The sequence below is a fragment of the Mus caroli genome, unplaced genomic scaffold, assembly GCF_978045245.1.
Source record: "Mus caroli unplaced genomic scaffold, Mus_caroli_1 scaffold_10, whole genome shotgun sequence".
Taxonomy (NCBI): Eukaryota; Metazoa; Chordata; class Mammalia; order Rodentia; family Muridae; genus Mus; species Mus caroli.
In genome coordinates this window covers 116,393,090-116,416,028 of record NW_028227265.1, presented here as the reverse complement: position 1 = coordinate 116,416,028, position 22,939 = coordinate 116,393,090, and the positions used below count along the sequence as shown (strand labels likewise).

The following is a 22,939-nucleotide window of genomic DNA, read 5'->3' as shown; positions in this document are numbered from 1 at the left end:
AGATTTTATCCAGAAACCCAGTGGTAGGCAGCCAGGCTCTTGGCCTCTGGCTTTCACCTGGTGCTCAGCCCCACCGCTGTGGCTGTATGCAGAGCAGGCATGTTGTATTTGGGAGTATAGGAAAGGCACATAGTAGGTTACCAAGGCTCACTAGCAGGAGATCTAGCCACCATCACCCTGGAAAAATTATCAAGTCCTCCAAGACTAGGTAAAGGGTGAGAACAAGGTGGTCCTGGTTGGTTCTGTTTAAAGTCTTTTAACAAGAAGTAAACCTAAGGGCGAGGGTGGCGAGCACCAGCGCTACACCTCTGCAGCCAACTGCTCTTCACCCTGGCCAGGGGTTGTCCTCAGTAAGCCCAATGGCCCTTCAAAAGTGAATAAATGTGGGACTAGAGAGATGGCACAGTTGATGGTGCTTGCCATGCAAGAACAAAAACCTGACTTGGGATCACCAGTAGAAAGCTTGGGTGTAATGGCTCATATTTGTAATCTCAGTACTGTGCAGGTAGACACAGGCGGATTCCTGGTGCATACCAGTCAGACATTCTAGTGGAGGTGGCAAGATCTAGGCTCCATGAGAGACCCTGTCTCAAATAACAATATGGAAAACAACTGAAGAAGGCTCCTGGTGTGGGTTCTCTCTCTCTCTCTCTCTGTCTCTCTCTCTGTCTCTCTCTCTCTCTCTCTCTCTCACACACACACACACACACACAAATAGGGCTCTGCCCTGCGGCATCCGTATGACACAGGCGTGGGTGCAGGAGAGAAGTTTGAGCCTCAGGTCTTGTCTGATGTACATCTCCCCCGTGTCCCTCAGAACCCTGAGAACTGTAGGAGTTGGCACATGAGGCTGGGGAGTCACTGGAAGGCTTATCAGGGAGACCTCTGTGCACTGTGGGAGGCACAGTCTTCCTCACTCCTGCCACCCCTTCCTCTCTTTTTCAGGCTCCTGGCCCAGCTGAATGAGACTGAGGCTGCCTTTGATGAATTCTGGGCAAAGCATCAGCAGAAGCTGGAACAGTGCCTGCAGCTGCGGCATTTTGAGCAAGGTTTCCGGGAGGTGAGTGGCTGACCTGCGGGCCGTGGATGCTGCCTTTCAGGAAGTGGGAGGAGGTTCCTCTGCTGACTTTCTAACTCAGCAGTCCTCAACCCATGGGTCGCAACCCCCTCGGGGTCACCCAGGACCAACCTGCATATCAGGATATTTATTTATATAAAATGCACAACAGTCAGAAAATCACAGTTGTGAAGTAGCAATAAAAATAATTTTATGATTGGGGGTCACCACAACATGAGGGTCGCATCATTAGGAACGTTGAGAGCCACTGGTCTAACTTATATGGCAACTGAAGAAGGCTTTCCAGAACAGGTGACATTTCAAATCCCTTTGTCATTCATGTGTGAAAGGGGTGCATGCATGAGTATGTAAGTGCACACATTCATGTGTGTGCACACATGTGTGCACATGTAGGGTAAAGCAGAAGTTAGATGTCTTCCTTTCTCACTCACAGCCTGAAGACAGGGTCTCTCATTGAAGCTTGCTATTGAGTCTTGACCATCTGGCCTAAGAGACCTCAGGATCCCGTTGTTTCTACCCCCACATCCCATACTGAGATTTTAGGCACTCACAGCCATGCCTAGCTTTTTATGTTGGTGCTGGGGGGTTTGACTCAGGACACCAACTCTTGCCTGTCGAGCCACCTCAGCCACAGATAGCATTTTAAATCAAACCTTCTACTCAGAGGTAATTCTGATTCACTTGTAGCCATACAGAATGATGCCGAGTGCTCCTGACTCCCTTTGCATTTCCCCGAGCAGTAGCAAGCCATAGCTCACTGTTGCAGCCTAGACTTGGGCCCCCGAATGAGGCACAGCTGTTCCAAGCCAGTCTTCCTCTGTTGCAGGTCAAAACCACCTTGGATTCCATGTCCCAGAAGATAGCTGCTTTCACGGATGTTGGCAACAGCCTGGCCCATGTGCAGCATCTTCTGAAGGACTTGACCGCCTTTGAGGAGAAGTCCAGTGTGAGAGACGGGCACGGGCGGAAGGGGAAAGGTCACAAATTCACCTGACTGTGCCCAGGGCACAGGACTGAGCTTCACCCCTTGAGCATATGCTCCTGTGGCACCTAAGGGGTAACACAGGCAGTGTGCAGGGACCCCTAAGTGCCTTCTGCCATCTGAGGCACACACCTGGTCCTCCACAGCCCTCTCTCTCTCCAGCTCTGTCATTATCCCTTAACTTTCAAACCTGGACTTACCAGGTTGCCTGGGCAACCCAACACCTTCCTGACTTCTGGCCTCAGAACGTCCTGAGGATTCAGTGGCTTCAGGCCACTCCACAGACTCCATGCCCATCGCCCACCTTCAGGACAGAACCCAATAGAAGCAGGTTTACCCTTTGTCTCTCCGCTCGGGACTAAGCAGACTATGCCTATGTGTCCTGCAGGTGGCTGTGGACAAGGCCCGTGCCCTGTCACTGGAAGGTCAGCAGCTGATTGAGAACAGGCACTACGCTGTGGACTCCATCCACCCCAAGTGTGAAGAGCTCCAGCACCTCTGTGACCACTTCGCCTCTGAGGTCACCAGGAGGCGGGGCCTGCTCAGCAAGTCCTTGGAGCTGCATAGCCTCCTGGAGACGGTAGGGCACCCAGCTGGATTTAACTGGACAACCAGAGCACCCTTTCCCCACATCCTCCATCTTGTCTGCTCAGAGCCTTGGTCCCTGTGTACTTAGTGTCCCATTAATGATTTCTTGGGCTCTCTGTTAGTCCTGCTTTATTCTGACCCCCTCTCCCATGCCACGTCCCTCCAGGCACGCTTTGCTGTAGTGTCAGGGTACCTCATCTCCTGCAGGTGCATCAGACAGGAGGCAGGTGTGGGGTGTGGAGAACACAGGCTCCAGCAGGCAGCCACACAGGGGAAGGATGGGGTGGCAGGTGCCGAGGCTGACAGCCTTCCCTTGTTTCCAGTCCATGAAGTGGAGCGACGAGGGGATCTTCCTGCTGGCCTCGCAGCCTGTGGACAAATGCCAGTCCCAGGATGGCGCAGAGGCAGCCCTCCAGGAGATTGAGAAGTTTCTGGAGACTGGTGCAGAAAATAAGATTCAGGAGCTCAATGAGATTTACAAGGAATACGAATGCATCCTCAACCAGGACCTTCTGGTAACGCCAGCATGGGCTTCTCTTTGCGCATGCAGCCTGGGGGCTGGGAACCCGCCTCATGGGATAGTTCAGAGAACATGTGAGATGCTAAGGATTGAACCCAGGGCCTCACACATGCTATGCAATATCAGTGAACTATAACCTCAACTCCAGAAGAACCCTTTGGGTAGGAGATGGGGGCATCAGGTTCAGCCCTTCCTCCATCACAGAAGTTATCCTGCGCCACCACCTGCCTCAGCATCGCCTGAGATAGGTGTGGGGTTGTGGTGTGGCATTCACTGGAACCCTGGTCATACCACAGTACCTCACATATTACACGAAAGATTGACTGGCTCCCCTTCATCCCCAGCCAGCTGCCGTAACTCCACTTCTGGGGCCATAGGGAGAGAGCAATTCCCCCACCCACAGGCATCCTTTCCAAGTTCTGGAGATGGCTCCCCACCCTGCTGAGGATCTCATGCAGGTCTCACTGTTCGACCAGAGCTGGAACAGCACAGTTTACAGGAACTCCTCACTCACCTGAGGCAGAGGAGGCTGCAGATGCTTGCACACACTCTCTGGATGACCCGATGTTTGTAAAGGGCTGGAACTGACATCTGCAAAGTGTCTCAGAAGCCGTGTCATTTCAGGAACACGTGCAAAAAGTCTTTCAGAAGCAAGAAAGCACGGAGGAGATGTTCCACCGCAGGCAAGCCAGCCTGAAGAAACTGGCGGCCAAGCAGACACGGCCTGTACAGCCCGTGGCCCCCCGACCAGAGGCGCTTACCAAGTCGCCCTCCCCCTCGCCAGGTACAGCCTTCCTCTCAGGCAGCCAAGTGGCTGTGTGAGGAAGCCAAGTCCCCTTGCCATGCTCTCTCCCTGCCCTCCCCAGTCCAGTTCATGGTCAGCAGCCTACAGATCAGGGCTTATTCTGTCACCCATTTCGATTAATTTTACTAGAAATTCTAGTGACCCACAGAACACTGACAGACCCATTAGGAAAGGCCCTCAAGTCACTTCCTCTGACTCCCCATCTATCCATTATCTGAGCCATTGCCAGAACTGTACCCCTGCTCTGACCTCTTCCCAAGCCCTCTAGGCTGTCACTTAACTGTGGGACCATGTTCCAGACCCCAGGAGCTGCAAGGGTGTCATGGTCTGCTGGCCTTTACCTTGCTTAGAGCCTTCATCTTCCCTGTATCAGGAGAGCAGTCTTTTCCTTCCACTCTGGGACCAAACCAAACAAACAAACAAACAAACAAACAAAAATGGAGATGAACAGGCTTCTGTGTGGGCCAGTGGCATACACAGATGACCTGGAGAAGCACACCACCATCAGTCTGTGTGGTGGAGGCTAGGTGGGGAGATGGCCTAAGCAAGGGGTTCCAAGGTTTCTAAGGTGCGTGTGATAGTTCCCTCCCTCATGTCCACAGTCTCCTGTCCGCTATAGCTATTCCCAATCTAGGGGCTGTAGTGGCCCCAGCCAACATCCCCCAACCACCGATCACCTTTCTCTCCCATCCTTATTGCTGTAACCCTTTCTTCTCTTCCCTTTCCCCTCTGGGTGCAGTTCTCCACAGAGCTAACTCCCCTCTCTGCCTCTTTCTATGCTAGGCTCCTGGCGAAGCTCTGAGAACTCCAGCTCTGAGGGCAACGCACTCCGCAGAGGGCCCTACAGGAGAGCCAAGGTGAGGCTCATGCTGCAGCAACCCTGCATGTGCCTGTCGGAGCCGGAGCAAAGCAACTCCACATCCTCCTCTGGTCTGACCTGGTTGCCCACCTGCTCTGTCTCTCTGGGTCTCTTGTTCTCTGGGGCATCTACTTGCCCTCCTCAGACTCTATTCAAAATGGGGATGGAGGCTGGGTGGTCAGTGCCTGAGGAGCGCATTTCATCCTCAAGCTCGGCATGCTGTTCTCTCCCCAGAGCGAAATGAGTGAACCCCGGCAGGGCCGCACCAGCTCCACAGGGGAAGAGGAAGAGAGCCTGGCCATCCTGCGCAGGTGAGTGGCCGTGCTGCAGGCGGGACTGGGAGTGTCTGGGTATTGGCAACAGGAAGATGGTAAGCAGCGCCTAGACCTTAGCATACAGAGCAGGAAGGATATGATGACTGGAAACAAACATGTGAGCTAGAGGGCACACTCGTGCACACTCTTGCATGTGCACGCGTGCACACACACACAGAGCTAGAGGACACACACATGAACACACACGTCTGGGCTGGGCAGGTGACCATCTGAGCCCTTACTGTGTAGCCTACCTTCTGCTACATGGGAACACATACCCTATCCACAAGGGCACCTGCAGAGTAATAGCTGAGTGCTGTGACATACTGAAGGCCCACACTCACAATGTCCCCTCCTGCCTATCCATCACCTTCCGCTGAGTCCCTTCACTCATGAGGTCTCTGAGCATCCAGGCCAGATGGTGTGAACACAAGAGGGCAAAATTGCAGAGAAGAAAAAACACCCAGGGGTGTGTCAGGAGGGAGCTGGGGTCATGACCTCAGGGTCAGCCCTGCATTGTCCTACCTGACTATTCCTGTTTGCTCTATGCACAGTAAGAGTGAAGACATGCGCTTGGAAGCACAGGAGCAAACAGCTGCACACAGGCAGCGCGTTTCCAGATGTCCCAAACAAGCTCAGCAGGGTCCCTCTTAGGAGACACAGGACAGTGAACTATGGAACTAGAACTCCAGCTGAGAGGAACATCCTGCCACTTCTGGCTTCTGATGCAAGACAGGAGCAGGAGGCAAAGAGGGGTAGACAGCAGTGAAGCGTTCAGGCCGGGCAACACACACACAGGGCCTGAGATTGAAGTGGCTTCCCTTGCGCCTGTGCAGTGTGTGGCTGAGAAGCAGGCCCAAGGCTCTTTACTCTGCTAAACCAGGCTCACACACAGGGCCTGGTTACTTGGCTATCGACTGCTTTATAATAGTCCACACCCAGGTCTCAATCTGGTACCCCAGGGGCCGTGGCCTCTGCGGATGAGGGGAAGATCGCCTATAGGCAGGTGGTCCTCGTATCTGAAAGACATGGCTGGCTGAATGCCTTGTGAGCCTGTCCTCATCTTCTCCTGGGCCCCACAGCTGCTAGGCACATCACTGGGCTGAGGTGGTGGGCACCGTAGCTCTCACGTGCAGGGTAGGGGCTGGTGGTGAAGCTGGAGAGCCACACCCATTCAGAGGCTCCGGGGTAGGGGTTGGAGGATCTTCCTGGTAAAGATGTCTTGGCGAGACTCCAATGGCTTGAGAAGGAAGCAGGGGTGTCTCAACTCACTAGTGTGCGTGCAGGTGGCATGGAGTCTGTCCAGATGACCTCAAAGGCCAGGAAGTGGGTAGAGAAATCAACCAGAAGGCAGTGGGAGCTGGGCAGCCAGCTTCCTCCACAACTCCCTATACTGGGCAAGTCCTGGATGCCATGATTTCTCCATTCACAAATATGTTACTCACTCAGTGATTCCAGATGCTGCTCTCACGCTAACATCTTTGCTCCCCATGCCCTGTCCACAGACACGTGATGAATGAGCTTCTGGACACGGAGCGGGCCTACGTGGAGGAGCTGCTCTGTGTCTTAGAGGTGAGGTCGGGCATGTGCCAGGTGCTAGGCTTGCCATCACACAACGGCTCCACTTTTAAATTGTTGCTAGAGCTAGACCTGTTGACAAAGGCCGATATTTCCTGGGCTATAGAGTAAGTTCAAGGCCTCCTGAAGACCCCATCTCAATGTAAATCTGAAAAGAGACTTGCCTAGCTCACACTCACACACGCGCACGCGCGCGCACACACACATACACACCATACACACACACGTTTATCACAAGCACAAAGGATTTTTTTAAATGATGGTTAGAAGTGAGGACTTATGCCCACAACAGAGTGTGTGAAAATGCTCATAGCCAGTTTACTTGTATCAGGCCCAAACCAAAAGCAGCTCAAAAGTCCATCAAACAGGGAGCGGCTGGACCTGCCCAAGAGCAGATACAAAAGCCACAAGAGCTGCCCATGCACATAGCAAACACATGGCCCACATTGACCTCAGTGACAGTGGTAGGGGTCATAGGAAGCAGTGCACACAGCTCTGTGTATGGTGTAGTGGTACACCCTGTAATCCTAGCACTCTAGAGCTAAGCCTGGAGAATCACTGTGAGTTCAAAGCCAGCCTAGGCTACATAATGAGGTGTAAGCCAACATGGGCTATAGCCTGAGACCCAGCCTCATCTCTGTTGCACACACATACAAAGAAGAAAGAGAAAGTTCCAGAACAAGGCAGGTCTGGAGTAAGAGGATTTTGAGGAGGGGACCCTGGGTCCTGAGTCTTCCCAGTAATGACCTGGAAATCAAGAGCAAGTTATTTTGGATATGCACAGGAGCAGCACAGCCTCTGCCTTGTGTAGGTTACACCTGGATAGAAAGGTCAGAAAGGAAGCTGGGTCCCCCCCCCCAACCTGTGTCCACACTGGGTGCTGTCTGTAGTCACGTATGCTGTGTGAGCCTTTTCCAGATGACCACTGCAGGCAAGCATGGGCAGATTAGAGCAGCACCTCCGGGTTCATTGTCTCTGTGGTTCTGTGGATGGAACTCAGGACAGCGTGCGTGCCAGACGAGCACTCACCACTGAGTCCCTCCTCCTCCCTTGGCTCACTTAAAGCGTTGAGGAAGGGTCCCTGGATCCCAGTACTCACACTCAGTAGTCCCAAGCCCGCCATGCTTCCTGTCAGCTGCAGGCATGGCTCTCCTGGCTGAAGCCCTCCTCCCCTCCCTTGCAGGGCTATGCCGCAGAGATGGATAACCCCTTGATGGCACACCTCATCTCAACAGGCCTGCAAAACAAGAAGAACATTCTGTTTGGAAACATGGAGGAAATCTATCACTTTCACAACAGGTAGGACACTTCAGCCAGATGGAGACGCATCAGACGAAGATGCATGGAGTCCCTGTGATCCCTTGCTTCTGGCATGGCTGCCTTCAGGGAGCAGGGATCCACAGCCCTGGGATGCTGGCTGGGAACAAATCTCAGGGAGACTCCCAGAGAGCCAAGGTGCATGTAGTAGGTGCCCATGATGCATTCTCCCTCTGAGCACCTTTGTGAGCCATTGTCCTGCTGGTTCATGCCTAAGGTGGCTGGACGATAGGCACGCAGCCTGCTGGGCGGATAAGGTTCTGGGAAGCAGTCTGGCCCTTGTGGTTCCTCTATAACACTTGGGACCTCCAAAGGCCAGGTCCTTCAGCAGGATCTCCAGGCTTATGATGGAAGCAGCTGCCCTCCAGTGTATTCCACTCACCTTGTCCTCATGCCACTGCTCAGAACCTTCCCTTTAGCATCACTGAGGCCAGTCCTTGACTTGGCCCCAGTGGCTTCAAACTGCAGTGGACCCTAAGTAGCCTTCCTCTCCTGGAACCACCTCAGCGGACAGGTCAAGTCAATGTTTAGACAGGAAGCACAGAGGGGATTTGGTGGATCCCAGAAAGCCCACAAGCTCATAGCCAGCATATGTAGGATCTACAAAGCCTTTGAGTGTTCTATCCCCAACTCTGCCCACCTTCTCACCTCTGCTCCAAGAAGGGCAGCTCCAACTTTAGTATGAAGTACAAGGCCAGATAAAGCGAAACAGCTGGGCTGTGAGCACTGAGGAGCCAGGGACCGATGTGTGCTGCAAGCTCCCAGGCTAGTGGGGAGTTACTGGCACACTGTGACGAGATTGCTCTGGGTCTCTGGAAGACAGTGTCACCTGATCCTGCTGTGTTCACTGTCACTGACACCCTCTCCTACAGAATATTCCTGCGGGAGCTGGAGAGCTGCATAGACTGCCCAGAGCTGGTGGGGAGGTGCTTTCTGGAAAGGGTATGTATCTCTAACTGCGTGTCTTTCAGGGCTCCTCTGAGGGGCCCTGAACCTGCATCACTAAGTATGTGTGGGAGCCCCTGGTGCCTTCATATCACACAGTGTGTATGGTGGCTTGCCTGCTTCATCAGTACTGCTAACCACTAATTTCTTTAGCTCCCACTGCAGCTGAAATCAGACAGCACAGCGTCTCCAGTGTAGTGAGAAAGGAGGGGAAAGTGGGATCTTGCTTTTAGGGCTAATGACTGCTTCTGAAAAAGAGGAAAACCATCAGGTACAAGGTTGGGAGTACTGGAGTCACTGTTTCTGCGGCCCAATGTGGCCGAACTTTCCTTGTGGTTTGGTTTGTCGTTACCTAAGCCTTGCTTGCTGAACAACACTGGAAAAGGCTGGGCTCTCTCTGCAGCCATCTTCTCCTCTTAAGAATTACAGGTGTTTCCCTCATAGGGTAGTGGGGATGAGTTTAAGAGAGGGGCGCGTGGAAATGCTTTGAGCAGAAAGAGCGGAATGCATACATAACTTCTCTCAGCACTGTGAGCTGTGCCAGATTCACACCTCCCTTCTGAGAGGTCGCTGACACGAGAAAACAGAGCAATGTCATGAGCACCATGGAGACTACCCTTGCCCTGTGGTCCTCTGCACCCACAAACCATCAAGGTTATGTTCCTAAGCCTATTTCATGCCTCAGAACCATATGGCCAACACTATCTGCATTCCCAAATATGTCCTAAACTGTATCCCCACACAGTCTTTATCTCAGAGCCCCATGCATTTTAAATACATCAATACCCCAGGAACTTCTGTGACCTATAGCCATATGTACCCTATGTCCATTAAAGACCTAGAGCCTGCTGTACCCCCAAATCATCTGCAACCCTCAGAGCACTCTATTCTAGACCTAGCCACATCCCAGGGAATCCTACATCCCCTGAGCACCCAGGGGCAATTTGATTTTACAAAATATTCAGTTTTATTTTTAATATGCGTATGTGAGTGTCTAAGTGTATGTATGTATGTATGCTGTGTGTGTGTGTGTGTGTGTGTGTGTGTGTGTGTGTGTACAGAAGTCAGAAGAGGATGCTCTATCCCCCTTGAACTGGAGTACCAACAGTTGTGAGTGGTCATGTGGATGCTGGGGACTGAACCTATGTCCTCTGCAAGAGCAGCCAGTGCTTCCCCCCACCCCAAGGATTTTATTTACTTAATGTATATGAGTACACTGTAGCTGTCTTCAGACACATGGGAATTCATTACAGATGGTTATGAACCACCATGTGGTTGCTGGGAATTGAACTCAGGACCTCTAGGAAGAGCAGTCAGTGCTCTTAACCGCTGAGCCATCTCTCCAGCCCCTGACCAGTGCTTTTAACCACTGAGCAATCTCTTCAGTTTGCTCATGTGTAGTCTACAAAATAATCTATATCATTTGCAAAACTGCCTGAGAGCACCCTGGAATTTTCAGTAAATAAACAGATTGTACTGCCAACCACCTCTGGGCAGAGCCCTCTCTCCACCTTCTGGGCTGTGAGTGTTCAGCGGCTAGGGGGTTAGACTATAAAGCTCGGATGTTCGTGCGCAGCAGTGCTGACTGGGGGAGTTGGCCTGCAAGCAGCAGCTTCCGCTCTGGGTTCAGAAGGCTGCCTAGCATGGCAGAGAAGCAGTCTGTGCTCTTTGTCCCCCCACCCCCACCCTGGCTGCAGATGGAGGAGTTCCAGATCTATGAGAAGTACTGTCAGAACAAGCCACGCTCCGAGAGCCTGTGGAGGCAGTGCTCTGACTGCCCCTTCTTCCAGGTTGGTCCCGAGCCCCTCCCCCCACTAGTATTTCCTTCCCCGGGGCCGTGGACAGAGCCGTGGCCTGGTGTGACCAAGTGTTTGGTGGTTGCAGGAGTGTCAGAAGAAGCTGGACCACAAGCTGAGCCTGGACTCCTACCTGCTGAAACCTGTGCAGAGGATAACCAAGTACCAGCTGCTGCTCAAGGTGAGCCTCCAGGGCCACCACCCTGTATCAGCCACACCTGCCTGCTCTGCTGGTCAGGCATCTACAGGGCTCACCGAGCCCTAACCCTAGGCCCAAGGGAACTCTTATGAGCCACTTGCTGTGGCTCCAATTCATTGAACCATTTGTATGGACCTACTGTGTGCTGAACATCGCAGAGTGCCAGGTACCTGCCCATGGCCAGCTATACTAGGAGCTACAAGAGGCTTGATGGCCTACAAGCCTCTCCATGAAGGGGATGAGAGCTGATCCCTGCCTGTCCTGTTGGTCCCTAGCACAGAGGAAAGTGAGGAGTCTCTGGCTTAGAGTTAGCTCAGTGTGGCAGGACAGGAAAGGGTTTGTATCCCTGTGCCTTTAGCAGGGCCATGGCAGCAAGCGGGAGGCAAGGGTGCACCTTTCCAGCCAGGCAGCTCCTGCTCCGCAGACCCCAGCTGTCTGTCCGTCTGTCATCCCAGCTTCTGGGAGGATGTAAAGCGACGTCCTGACAAGCAGCAGGAATCTGGTGTTGGTGTGCTGGTGTCTGTCCGGGGGCCACACCAGACTCCCAGGACTCCATCTTCAGGCCTTGCCTGGAGTCTGAAAGACAGCCAGCTGCTCGTAGTGGAGAAGAGAGATCCTGGTCTCTAACTGCATCTCCTCACATTTCCCCTCAGGAAATGCTGAAGTACAGCAAGCACTGTGAAGGGGCAGAGGACCTGCAGGAGGCGCTGAGCTCCATCCTGGGCATCCTCAAGGCGGTGAACGACTCCATGCATCTCATCGCCATCACTGGCTATGATGTAAGGCCCCATGGTGGCACTGTGGTGCCGAGGATACGCTGGCCTTTGTCCTAGCTTGGTCCTTGTCTCATAAGCAGTTTGATAGGGAAATCCTAGCAATACTTCCAAGCTCCCTGTGTCTTGAAGTGAACACATGGCCCTGGGCCTCAGGCAGCCCCAGGCTCTGATTCAAGTGCTTGTCCATATATGGAGCAGACCAAGACGGTTCCCCTAGGAGGGTGAGGGATGCCCCTGAAACCTCTTTCCTCCTGCCTACTTCCTGGACAGCACTGGGACCCTCTGTTTTATATGATGAGGTGTGTGGTCCAGTGGCTGGTGACAGGTGGTTGCCTAGGGTAAACTTCTCTTTATAGGCCCACCTCAAGTCCACATAGAAGGGTTTTGCTTCTCTGAATGTCTACTTAACATTCATTTTCTGGTTTTTTTAATGGCTAGATTGTATTTTTTTAATAGTTTTAGATTTATGTCAGTTGTATGTGGAGCTCAGATTCCATAAACCCCATCCCTGCCTCTGCCTCATGACACACCTGTGACACCGGTTGGGCTGTGGGGACATGTGGTTTAGCTGAGTCTGCTGTGCGTTAGGGTTCCAAGTGCTGTCCCTTCTCCACCACAGTAGTGTCTCATGGCTCCTCCATGCTATGCCTCCTCTTTCCCCCAAGCCCTGCAGCAACTATCCAATCTTTTCCCACCTCCCCAAACCCACCCCTCTGGAATGTGCTGCAAGGAGAACCCTACAGTGTGCAGCCTTCCAAGTGCATACTGGACGCCAGCCCTCCCAAGTTCACCTGCCATGCATGCCTAATGTGTGTCCTGTGTCCCAGGGAAACCTTGGCGACCTGGGGAAGCTGCTGATGCAAGGTTCCTTCAGCGTGTGGACAGACCACAAGAAGGGCCACACCAAAGTGAAGGAGCTAGCCAGGTTCAAGCCCATGCAGCGGCACCTGTTTCTGCACGAGAAGGCCGTCCTCTTCTGCAAGAAGAGGGAGGAGAATGGGGAGGGGTACGAGAAGGCTCCTTCCTACAGCTACAAGCAGTCCTTGAATGTGAGTGACTCGAACAGCTCTAGGAGGGGCTCCCACCATCCTTAGTCCTTACCCCACCCTCAAGGGCTCCATCAGCTTCCACGTCTCTGGATGCATGCTGATGCCTGTCTTTTCCTACCCCTGCCAGATGACGGCTGTCGGCATCACAGAGAACGTGAAGGGTGACACCAAGAAGTTCGAGATCTGGTACAACGCAAGGGAGGAGGTTTACATCATTCAGGTACCTGCCCTGCAAACCAGGAGCCAAGGGCTCTCTTGGGCCTCTCCAGGGTGGGCAGTGAGAGACTTCGAGTGAGAACCAGGTCAACAGCCTTCATGGATGCACCCCTCAGAAGCAGAAGCTACTGTACTGGGACACAAGATGTGCTAGGCAACACAGCTAGGGTACTAGAAGGTGACTTCCAGAAATGCCTCTGGCTCTCACACCTCTCAATTGTCCTGGAGAAATTTGTCCACACAGCCTGGCTGTCTGGTAGAATGTATGGCACACCGGTCCTTATTGGCCCATGGGAGAGAGGGCAGAGCTACAGTATATAGGCTCAGGTGATAGCATCCTCCCCATGAACCTGTCAAGAACCTAAGGACTCCATACAGGTCCTAACCCAACACAGCTGTGCCCTCCACTTGTCCTCAGCACATAGTGGCCACAGAGGTGTGGCAGCGCCAGTGTGCCTTCCAGTTTTATACCCAGCCCAGCAGGCCACACAGACCTGAATCAAGGTTTGGGCCCAGCAGCTGTCCTGACAATAGTATTCAAGCTAGGCTTCAGACCACTTTACTAACACAGGACAGCAGTCCTGGCCACAGGTGACACTCTCAGCCTGGTCACACCCATCTGGCTACCTGTGTGAGTTTGAGACTCACTGTTGTGCCTGTCACCTAAAACACAGTCAAATAGAGGACACATCTGGGAGACCTGCACTGCAGGCCATGCCACTAGCCCAGCACACCAGCATCTGCAGAAGAGGTGGCCTTCTGCTAGTAACTGGCTGTCTTTACCGTGCCCTGGACACCATGGCCTTTTGCAGCCAGTCCTGTACTACAGAGAGACCCTAAAAGGGACATTCCCACCACTTGCTCCTGCTCCATACACAGGGGTCCCTTGGTTCCTAGGATTCTCCTTGAGGGAGTCTGGTGGAAACTGCAGTGTGTTTTTCTGATCACTGGCTCCCATTTCTCTTTTGGGGCAGGCGCCAACCCCAGAGATTAAAGCAGCGTGGGTGAATGAGATTCGGAAGGTGCTGACCAGCCAGCTGCAGGCTTGCCGGGGTGAGGCTGCCTTTGGCTTCTGCATGCTTTCTCATGTGCCTTTGCCAATGCCTGCGAGTGCACTGATGCTCAGTTCCCACTGATAACTGGTGTGTGTCCCTTGCCCCTCCCCCAACAGAGGCCAGCCAGCACCGAGCCCTGGAGCAGTCCCACAGCCTTCCTTTGCCCACGCCATCCAGCACCAGGTGAGCTTGCATGGGTATCACTCAGAAGCCGAGGGAGCAGAGTTTCTTACTGGGCATGTCTGGAATCCCAGCACACAGGACACTGTGGCGAAAGGATCTACTGAGGCTACAGAATAAAACATAAGGAAGAATAGTAATACTTCCGTAAACACCACAGTTTACTTACTGTGTCACTGAGAGGAGTTTGCACAAGGTCCTCCAGCGTCACCTGGAGATGTTGTACCAGTGGTTTATACCTGAATATCAGGCCTGAGGGTGTTGTCCCTAGTCCTAACTTCCTCTGCAAGTCCCCTGCTTCACAGCTGCCTGTTTGTGGATTACCTCTCAAGATAGTCAGCATGCCAGTGGTACAGCCAGGTGACAGTTGGTCACCAACTTTGAATGAGGGACAGCACTCGGAAGACAGTCTAGAAGCCAAGATGTCTTAATGCCCTAAGACACTAACCAACATACTGATTTTTTCTCTATGGGTCACTGATGCCTTCAGTCCCACGAAAGGGAACACAAGAAATGTCAAGAAGCTCGAAGACCGGAAGACGGACCCACTCAGCCTGGAAGGCTACGTGAGCTCATCGTTACCAAAGCCCCCTGAGAAGGGCAAAGGTGAGTGTCGACTGCAGTATGAGCCTTTCAGACACTGCTCCTGGAATGCCCAGCGGTCAGCATGGGAGAACCCAGGTCACATAGAAGGAGACCCCCTCATTTGTGGTCACCGGGTACCTCCACCAGGTGCACCCTAGGATGTTCAACTGCTCTGCCCACCTTCCTGAGCATGGGGCCATGGCCCCTTGCCCCTGCCATCCTCCCTCCCAGATGCTATCTCTGCACTCTGTCTCTCCCTCCTAGACGATGCGGTCCCTAGTTCTACCTCTGAAAGCTCTGCGCTTTCCAGAAAGCGCTTCACGCTGCAGGGCTTGGCTAACCTCAAAGGTCAGAAAGGTAAAGAGGCAGTGCCCCCCACTGCCTTCCACACCATCTTCCTGTGGTGACCTCTGGCACCACATGCAGCCGCACGAGCCCATTTCTCACCCTGTCATTCGTGCCCACCAATGCTGTGTAGATACAAATGCCTGACGTTATCTTTTAGGGGTGCCTTTTGGATACAGAGAGAGCCAACTTTATGAGTGCAGCCTCCTAAGAACTGGAGCTGTTAACCACTTTTCCAGTCTGACGTCTTCTGCCCCTTCTCCCTCTGCCTCACTTCACATTTTCCTGTCAGCTCTGCAGGCCTCTGCCTTTCTTGCTGTTGTGACCCTCAAGTGCTGATTACCATGGTCAGGCGTCTTCTGGGGTGTTTTTGCCAGTGAACAGTGGCAAAGAAGCCTTTTAACTGAGAGCTGAAATAGACTGGTCACCTGGGGATGCTCTTCAGTGACCAAAGCCCTGGTGTGTTTCAGCTCTGCACAGGGATCCCTCCCAACAGTCCAGCTCTCCCCAGGTGACAGGCATTCAAAGAACTAATGTGCTCCCCAATTTATAATTCTTGCCTGGCTTCAAACTTGAGCCGAAGAAGCTGGTTCTTTCTAAAGCAGAGCTGAGGGCAGCCCCTAAGAGGATGACTGACGGCTAAGGCCACCATCTCCCACCTCTGCTGTCTGGACCTCTCCCCTTCCCTGTGAGAACCCTCAGTCATTTCATCTCGCCAACCTTTCACCTGCCTCCTCCACTCACTCGATAGTTCTTCAGCTTTCTCTCTACTGTTGTATTTTTGCCTCTTCCTCTTCCTGCAGCCTCTCCGACCAGTCCTGACAAAAAAGCTAAGCGGCACGAAGTAAAGAGCGACCCGACTCCCTTTGGTTTGCGAGGTAGCGCTGCAGCCCCTGAACCCCAGCCCAGCATGCTGTCTGGCTGTGCAGGGCACCTAGGATGAAAGCAAGTAGATCAGATGAGCCAGGAGCAGTAGTAACTGATGGGTCACAGCTTGAAGCCTAGTAACAGATGCTGACAGATGCCACATTCCTGCTGGCTCCTTAGCCCATGGTTGGCAAGCACAGGCCCAGCTTAGCTGACCAGCTTTTCACTGAGATTTATCACTCAGTGCTGGTGCAGGCTACAGGTGCCCTGTTCAAGGGTCACAGTACCAACACCCTCCCCCGAGTCACCAGCCAGCCCAGTTCTTCTGGGTAGAAAGAAGCTGCAAGATCAAGTCTTTGCTCCAGGCGGACGGTAACTCACATGGGCCACTGGAGTCAGCTACACTCAGGGCCTTGAGTCTCTGTGTCCTTCTCCCAAATCCTCCATTGTCCCTCAAGGATCTCAGATTCCAGGAGAGGGTTCCCAGGAGCACCCTCAGCATGATACCAGACTTACCCTACCCCCAAACGATGCTCCAAGCCCCAATTCCCCAACCGGTGTGCCAAATGCTGTTCCCACCTCGTTCCAGCTTAGTGTTCCCCATCCTTCCTACCTTCCATCATGCACTGCCTTCTACAGAAGTGGGTGCAGATGCAGGCCACGCCTGAGGGGGGCATTGTACAGAGCCTAACGTTCTCATGCAGTGTCCCAGCATCCTCCAAAGAGAGTGATCCCCCCCCCCTAATCTGCAGTCATCAATACTTGTAAATCCTTTCATGTACGTGTCTCGCTTCTGCTCCCTGGAAACTGCCAGAGCAGCATGCCAGGCTCCCTGTTAACAGAGTGTCCAATACTACTGACAGCATTGTGGCCTGGTGCTGATCTGGTCACAGACACTTCAGTTATGGCAGCTGCCAAAGCTTGAGCTGATTGAAGCGTCTCAGACACGCTAAGGAAGGCAACGGTTTCTTTATAGTTTGTGACCCGCTGGGTGGGCTCTGATGATGGAAAGTTGTGTACTTAGAAGTGTTCATCTGCTCCAACAGTCCTTCTGCTCAGGTAGAGGCCCCCGTGTAAGCACTGTAGAGGTGGTTGGAGGGGAAAAGACAATTGAGTCAGGCTTCTTGCACGTGTCTTAGAGCAAGAAGGGAGATAGATGACTATAGCTGGGAACCTCTAGAAATCAGTTCTTAACTTACATGCAAGCCTGACATGACACTTCCCAGGACCAAGTGCACAGCTGTCCCCAGGCCTTAGGGAGGTAGACAGAGGGGCTCCACTTGTTCCTGCCATGGTGGGGTGGGCTCTGAGCCTGCATATCTGGTAGCTGGGAAGTGTCTAGGCCCAGCTGTTTCCTAGGAAGACAGAGAGGCTTACCAGGGTCCCTGGGCACGCTCAGCTCTGGAGCGGTGGCAGAGCTAACAGTTTCTTTGTTGCCCTGGTTTCATGGGGGCTATTTTGTAATCCCATCACACCCCTGCATCCTCTTACAAGGAAGAACCACACTGCACCAGCATCTAGTACCATATGATGTCAGGTATGCCTAGCCTTGGATCCAACAAGCAAGCTGGCCTTCCTTGCTGTGCTTTTTGTGTGATGATGTGTCCTCCAGTGTCATCCAGTGACTATTCAGTACCCAGTAGGACAGGGTACTTGCTCCAACCTATTACTGTCTGAAGAATTTACTCAATAGGAGTTTATGATCTCCATCTCTGCAGTATGGGAAATACTGTAATATCCTTTGGCGCATACATCAAGATAAACAAGAATGAAGCAGTAGGAAATTCGGGGACCCACTGGCCAATCCAGTGGATTTGCCAGGAGGCAGGGCTGGGGCTCTATCATTGCTAGACTGCCAATACATGGCTTAATGTAGTCCTGGTCATTAACTTGTGTATCTCACAGGTCAGGGATTTACTTGGTCATTCTTGCTGGGAATTGTTTTTCCTGGCGGCCAAGTAGGTATTGCCCATCGGAAGTTTTATCTGAAGAGAGCATCCCTTTATGGGGTTTGCTATAAGGTTTAAAGTAGGTGAGCTTAGTAGGGCCAGGGGCCTGAAGAAGGTAGAAATGTCTAGGGGAGTTCTGGGCCTCATCTTACCCCTTAGAGTGGCCCAGCAAATAGCAAAATAGGCATGGGCACTCTCATACTGCGTCTCCCTGTGCTATGCAATCACAGCAGAATGGAGCCAGCATTTTATAACAGTGTAGGAACCAGTGGGGAGTCTAAGCAGATGATTCCAGTGACAGAAAACTGTCACATACCACACAGTTCAATGAACCTAGGAAGATGGTAGACTTAAGTTCAGAGTCCCACAGATACACGTTCCAAGGGGTCTGTGGACCTCAGATCGAATACACTTGGGTAATGGTGACTGCAGTGTGTGTGTGTGTGTGTGTGTGTGTGTGTGTGTGTGTGCACATACCTCACACGACACTGTTTCTCCTAGGCTGGAGCAAAACATCCCACTCCCTGGAGGCCCCTGAGGAGGACGGAGGCTGGTCCAGTGCTGAGGAACTCATCAACTCCTCTGATGCTGAGGAAGACGGGGGAGTGGGCCCTAAGAAGCTGGTAACCATGACCTCCCTATGGGTGTCCCTGAGTGGGTCCCTGTGTCTAGTGAGGATACATCCTGGCCTGGGCCCTCTGTTGCAGCCACTGTTCATCATCTAGAGATACCCAGTGCTCACTTAGATCACTGTCCACTACCCACAGCCCCATGGCACCGTGTGCCCCCTGCCTCTGCTAGAGCACAGGCATGGTTTACCCCTTCTTAAGGGGACAGTCCATACTTACGCATAGTTCACATTGGTAGAATGTTCTAGCCAAGCCTGTAAAGACAGGTAGTAATGTGGACACATTGATACACCCGTTTTTATTTTTTAACATGGCCACAATATGAATTATATCATCTCCCTAACACTAGGAGTCTTTCAGTTTAAGCCAGAAATCTCACCAAAACCTCTACAAGTGGCAGAACCCCAACACTACACTGGTCTTCCCCTTGCTAGTTCTAATGTGGGCGCTGCTGCTAGTGTATAGCTGGTGATAGAGGTAGAGAACAGACAGAGATAGAGGATAGGTGTGTTGTGGGGGCTGCTGGCGCTGGGAGGGGGGAGTGCCAACAGGATGAAACCTCAGCCCTATCCCTTGTCACCCTCAGGTGCCGGGTAAATACACAGTGGTGATGGATGATGAGAAAGGGGGCCCTGACACCCTTGCCATGAGGAGTGGAGATATGGTGGAGGTAGTGGAAGAAGGCACTGAGGGCCTCTGGTAAGATGGCGGTAAACTCTCCTGCCTCAGACATGTCCCTCACACACAAATGACCTGTGTGTTCCTACCCAGACATGACCATGTGTGTTCCTACCTCAGATATGTCCCTGTGTGATTTCCACCTCAGACATGTCCGTGTGATTCCTACTTCAGACATGACCTATGTGTTCCTACCTCAGACATGTCCCTCACACACGAATGACCTGTGTGTTCCTACTTCAGACATGTTCTTGTGTGATTCCCACCTCAGACATGACCTACTTGTTCCTACCTCAGACATGTCCCTGTGTGATCCCACCTCAGACATGATCTGTGCGTTCCCACCTCAGAGGTAACCTGTGTATTCTGACCTCAGACATGTCTCTGTATGTTCCCACCTCAGACGCATCCATTTGCCCACCTCAGAGGCACCCAGCGACAGATTGGGGGCCTGTGGAACATTACAGCCAGTGACTTCTTCTTTCAGGTATGTTCGGGACCTGACCAGCAGCAAGGAGGGATGGGTGCCAGCCAGCAGCCTATCCACCCTCCTGGGCAAATCCATTTCAGCCCAGTGTCTGAGCAGCTCAGGTAAGACCCACTGTGCGCGCCAGCTGTGCCCTGAGCCTGCCGAGATCCTCAGCCCAGAGCCTGTTTAAAAGCAGAGGGGTTTCTAGGTGTGCAGAGCAAAGGGCCAGGGCCGAAGCCTGTCTCCACTGGTTTCCCGCAGACTCCAGCCCAGGGTCAGCCGTGCTGAGCAGCTCATCCAGCTTCAGCGAGGGCTACCCTGCTCCCTTCTCCGAGCTCCAGGGATAGTGGCCAGGCCCCTGTGGCAGGCACTCGAGGTCACCGTGCAGTAGACCAGCATGCAAATCTCTAAGTTTTTTGGTTTTTTTTTTTTTAATTTTTATTTTTGCTTGGGCTTGCTTAGTTTGGGAGGGGATGGTGCTCCGAGATCTCTGGAAACAGGAGGCCCCTGTCAGCCATGGGCTTCAGAGGACATTGGGGCCTTGGAACCAGGACCCCGCTGCATATGCAGATGCCAGGAGACAACAGTTCACCACCAAAGCTTCTTCAGAGACTCCAGAGTGGACAGAGGCGGGGCTGTGGGTCAGGAGACCCCTGTGCAGGAAGCTGGGAGGCAGCCAACAGCCCCTGCTGTGCAGCCTCTCTAAGGTGTCCTGGCCTCTCTGGTGCTTTCTACGGCAACATGACCCTGAGGAAGCCACTTCTAACAGGAGTGAACAGTTTGCTACCAACAGCCTAAGAGGGGGATCAAGGGACTCTTGTCTTTTATAAGTTTTTGATTGTTTTTTTTTAAACAGGGATTAACCCCATGGCCATTTTTTTGTGGTACTCTGGCCTCAAAACTTTAACCAAGAATCACTGTGTTTACATGAAATGACAATTTGATACTGTATTTGATATAAAACTATTTTTTGTTACTGGGGTTTACATCAAAGCACGTTGTTTATACAACTAACTGATTTCTGGGGCACTCTCGCTGAGACCTGGCACTCCCTGGAATACAGGTGCAGGAAGGCCTGGTCAGTCAGGGGGCGTGTCCTCCTGGGCAGCCAGGGGGCATGTCCTCCACCAAAAGCAGTTGGAAATCATTGGAAGTCTTGCATCTGCATAGGTTTTGTTTTCACAAGAAATGTAAAGTATAATTTAAAATATTAGCCTTCTTTTCTACAATATAAAGGAGACTCTCTGTTTTTTAAAAGAACATCATTAAATTAGGATATTTTTATTATTTTTAAAGAAAATGTATAACTCCATGCTGTCAGCCATCCTCAGCAACTCAGGCACTGGCTGCCTCTCCATGTCAGGGCAGGCCCCACTTCCCCTCTCCTAGCCCCGTCCACTCTGCCCTACAGCAGGAGGGGCTGCAGCTGAGGTAATGGGGGAGGGCGGGGACCTGCAGCCTCCATTCAAGTCACGGCAGAACTGCCACAAACTGTTGTTTTCTGCTTTCTTGTGTGTTTCAGAAACAAATTCTGTTCTTTGGAAACTCTCTGTGCCTAGTAGGGCAGATATTTTTATATGTGTGTATATATGTTCACGTGTGTACATAGGATCTTGGTGTAAAGGATGTATTTATGGTCTCACGCTGCTGAACATGTGTCACTTTACGGTCCCTCCCTGTCTCCTCACCCTGCTGCCATGGGAGGCCACCGAGGCTCGTTCACCACTGTATGTCCAGGAAAAACACCCTCCTCCCTGCCCTATGGCTTGCCAAGCCATTACTGGCTACACCTTCAGAGAATGGTAATAAAATAAAAAACGTGCAAAGACTCAGTAGCATTTCTGGTGTATGTGTTATGCAGGAAGAATCGTAGGACATATCTGCCCAGCCTGTTTTGAAAAAGCCACCTTCCTTTGGGAACTTGTCCTCATAAGGACACTTTAAAATGTCATGTTTTGGCCAGGCATGGTGGCTCATGCTTTTAATCCCAACACTCAGGAAGCAGAGGCAGGTAGATCTTGAGTTTGAGGCCAGCCTGGTCTACGTAGAGAGCTCCAGGCCAGCAAGAGCTACACACAGTGAGACCTCATCTAAAAACCAACCAACAAACAAATGTCACACCTCATTCAGCGTTGCTCTTATTTCCTACTGCTCTGATATAAATAAAAAGTTAAACTCAGAAGTCTTTATTGTGAGAGTGAAGTTTGAATAAAGGCCAGCAATTCCTGCCACCTTCCCTCTTGGTGTGAGCCCTGGGCTCCCAGAATGGTTGTCATGAATGCCTTGTGTGGCTACTGTAAGACTGAGGCAGAACGGTAGGGTGTGGAGGAAGTGCAGGTACCACGCATAATATGATATATGTTTTATTTTATCTGACAGTGATGGTGTTAAAATAGTAACAACATATACTTGGGTGTGTGCTGAGTGTGAAGGGGACCAGAGACATGCAGTAGAGGCATCACAGAATAGTAATAACACACTTGGCAAGTCCTCATTGAGAAGGTAGAGAGTGAAGCAGATTTGTTGATCTGTGAGAAAGGTAGGGTGGAGAAATGGGGAAAGAACAGTGAGCAGAGACACAAAACTATAATAAAGAGATGTGAGCAGACATGTCTAACTCACAGAGCAAGTAGTGTCCTAATTGATGTGCCCAGACAGCACCAAACAGGCTAGATAAATAACCGCTAAAGGGGAGCCTGAGAAAAGGGCGACGACTGAGAATAAATGAGAACAAAAGGAGTAGCCTGAATAAAAGGAAAAGAAAGCTGACATAGTAATGCTAAAATGAATGCAAAAATGAAATTTAAGGCAGTTAGACTATAAGGAGCTAGATGGACATCCAAACTTTTAGGCTAGTAATAATGTTCCAAGTGCAGACAGCAAGGCTTGGTGGTCAATGCTCCTGTCATAGACATTGATACCTGTGTATCAAACAGGAAATGGTACCATTTTCAGCACACACAGAACATTCACAAAGCAATGACATAGATAGTTTGTGAATGGTGTTTGGAAGTCTGTAGCCATTATTCTGTGTCATTACCTAAGGGTGCAGCTGAAATATGACTGAGATGGTACCCACTTAATCTAATCTGACAACATTGTGGATAACAAGTATAATCAGTAAAATTAAAAGTATAAAGAAGAAATTGAGGGAGTTAAA

General features: G+C 51.8%; 1 protein-coding gene across 17 annotated transcripts in view; it reads left to right on the top strand.

Annotated features, from left to right (window-relative positions):
* Positions 1 to 21,614, top strand: part of Mcf2l (MCF.2 cell line derived transforming sequence like) — a 145,812-nt gene extending 124,198 nt beyond the window's left edge. For 9 of the 17 annotated variants that reach the window (XM_085844183.1, XM_085844184.1, XM_085844185.1 and 6 more), the window contains 24 exons: positions 946 to 1,060; positions 1,905 to 2,024; positions 2,449 to 2,640; positions 2,972 to 3,163; positions 3,793 to 3,952; positions 4,757 to 4,830; positions 5,067 to 5,143; positions 6,652 to 6,718; positions 7,908 to 8,023; positions 8,914 to 8,983; positions 10,684 to 10,776; positions 10,871 to 10,963; positions 11,635 to 11,760; positions 12,585 to 12,806; positions 12,934 to 13,026; positions 13,997 to 14,075; positions 14,194 to 14,260; positions 14,748 to 14,863; positions 15,107 to 15,199; positions 15,991 to 16,065; positions 18,505 to 18,626; positions 19,219 to 19,331; positions 19,798 to 19,901; positions 20,041 to 21,614. In XM_085844183.1, coding sequence (XP_085700309.1) covers positions 946 to 1,060; positions 1,905 to 2,024; positions 2,449 to 2,640; positions 2,972 to 3,163; positions 3,793 to 3,952; positions 4,757 to 4,830; positions 5,067 to 5,143; positions 6,652 to 6,718; positions 7,908 to 8,023; positions 8,914 to 8,983; positions 10,684 to 10,776; positions 10,871 to 10,963; positions 11,635 to 11,760; positions 12,585 to 12,806; positions 12,934 to 13,026; positions 13,997 to 14,075; positions 14,194 to 14,260; positions 14,748 to 14,863; positions 15,107 to 15,199; positions 15,991 to 16,065; positions 18,505 to 18,626; positions 19,219 to 19,331; positions 19,798 to 19,901; positions 20,041 to 20,126 — 2,665 coding nt within the window. In that variant the 3' untranslated portion in view covers positions 20,127 to 21,614. Of the gene's footprint in view, positions 1 to 945; positions 1,061 to 1,904; positions 2,025 to 2,448; positions 2,641 to 2,971; positions 3,164 to 3,792; positions 3,953 to 4,756; positions 4,831 to 5,066; positions 5,144 to 6,651; positions 6,719 to 7,907; positions 8,024 to 8,913; positions 8,984 to 10,683; positions 10,777 to 10,870; positions 10,964 to 11,634; positions 11,761 to 12,584; positions 12,807 to 12,933; positions 13,027 to 13,996; positions 14,076 to 14,193; positions 14,261 to 14,747; positions 14,864 to 15,106; positions 15,200 to 15,990; positions 16,066 to 18,504; positions 18,627 to 19,218; positions 19,332 to 19,797 lie in introns of all 17 variants that reach the window. The other 8 variants (XM_085844186.1, XM_085844191.1, XM_085844189.1 and 5 more) reach the window with 4 other exon arrangements.
* The last annotated feature ends 1,325 nt before the right edge of the window (positions 21,615 to 22,939 follow it).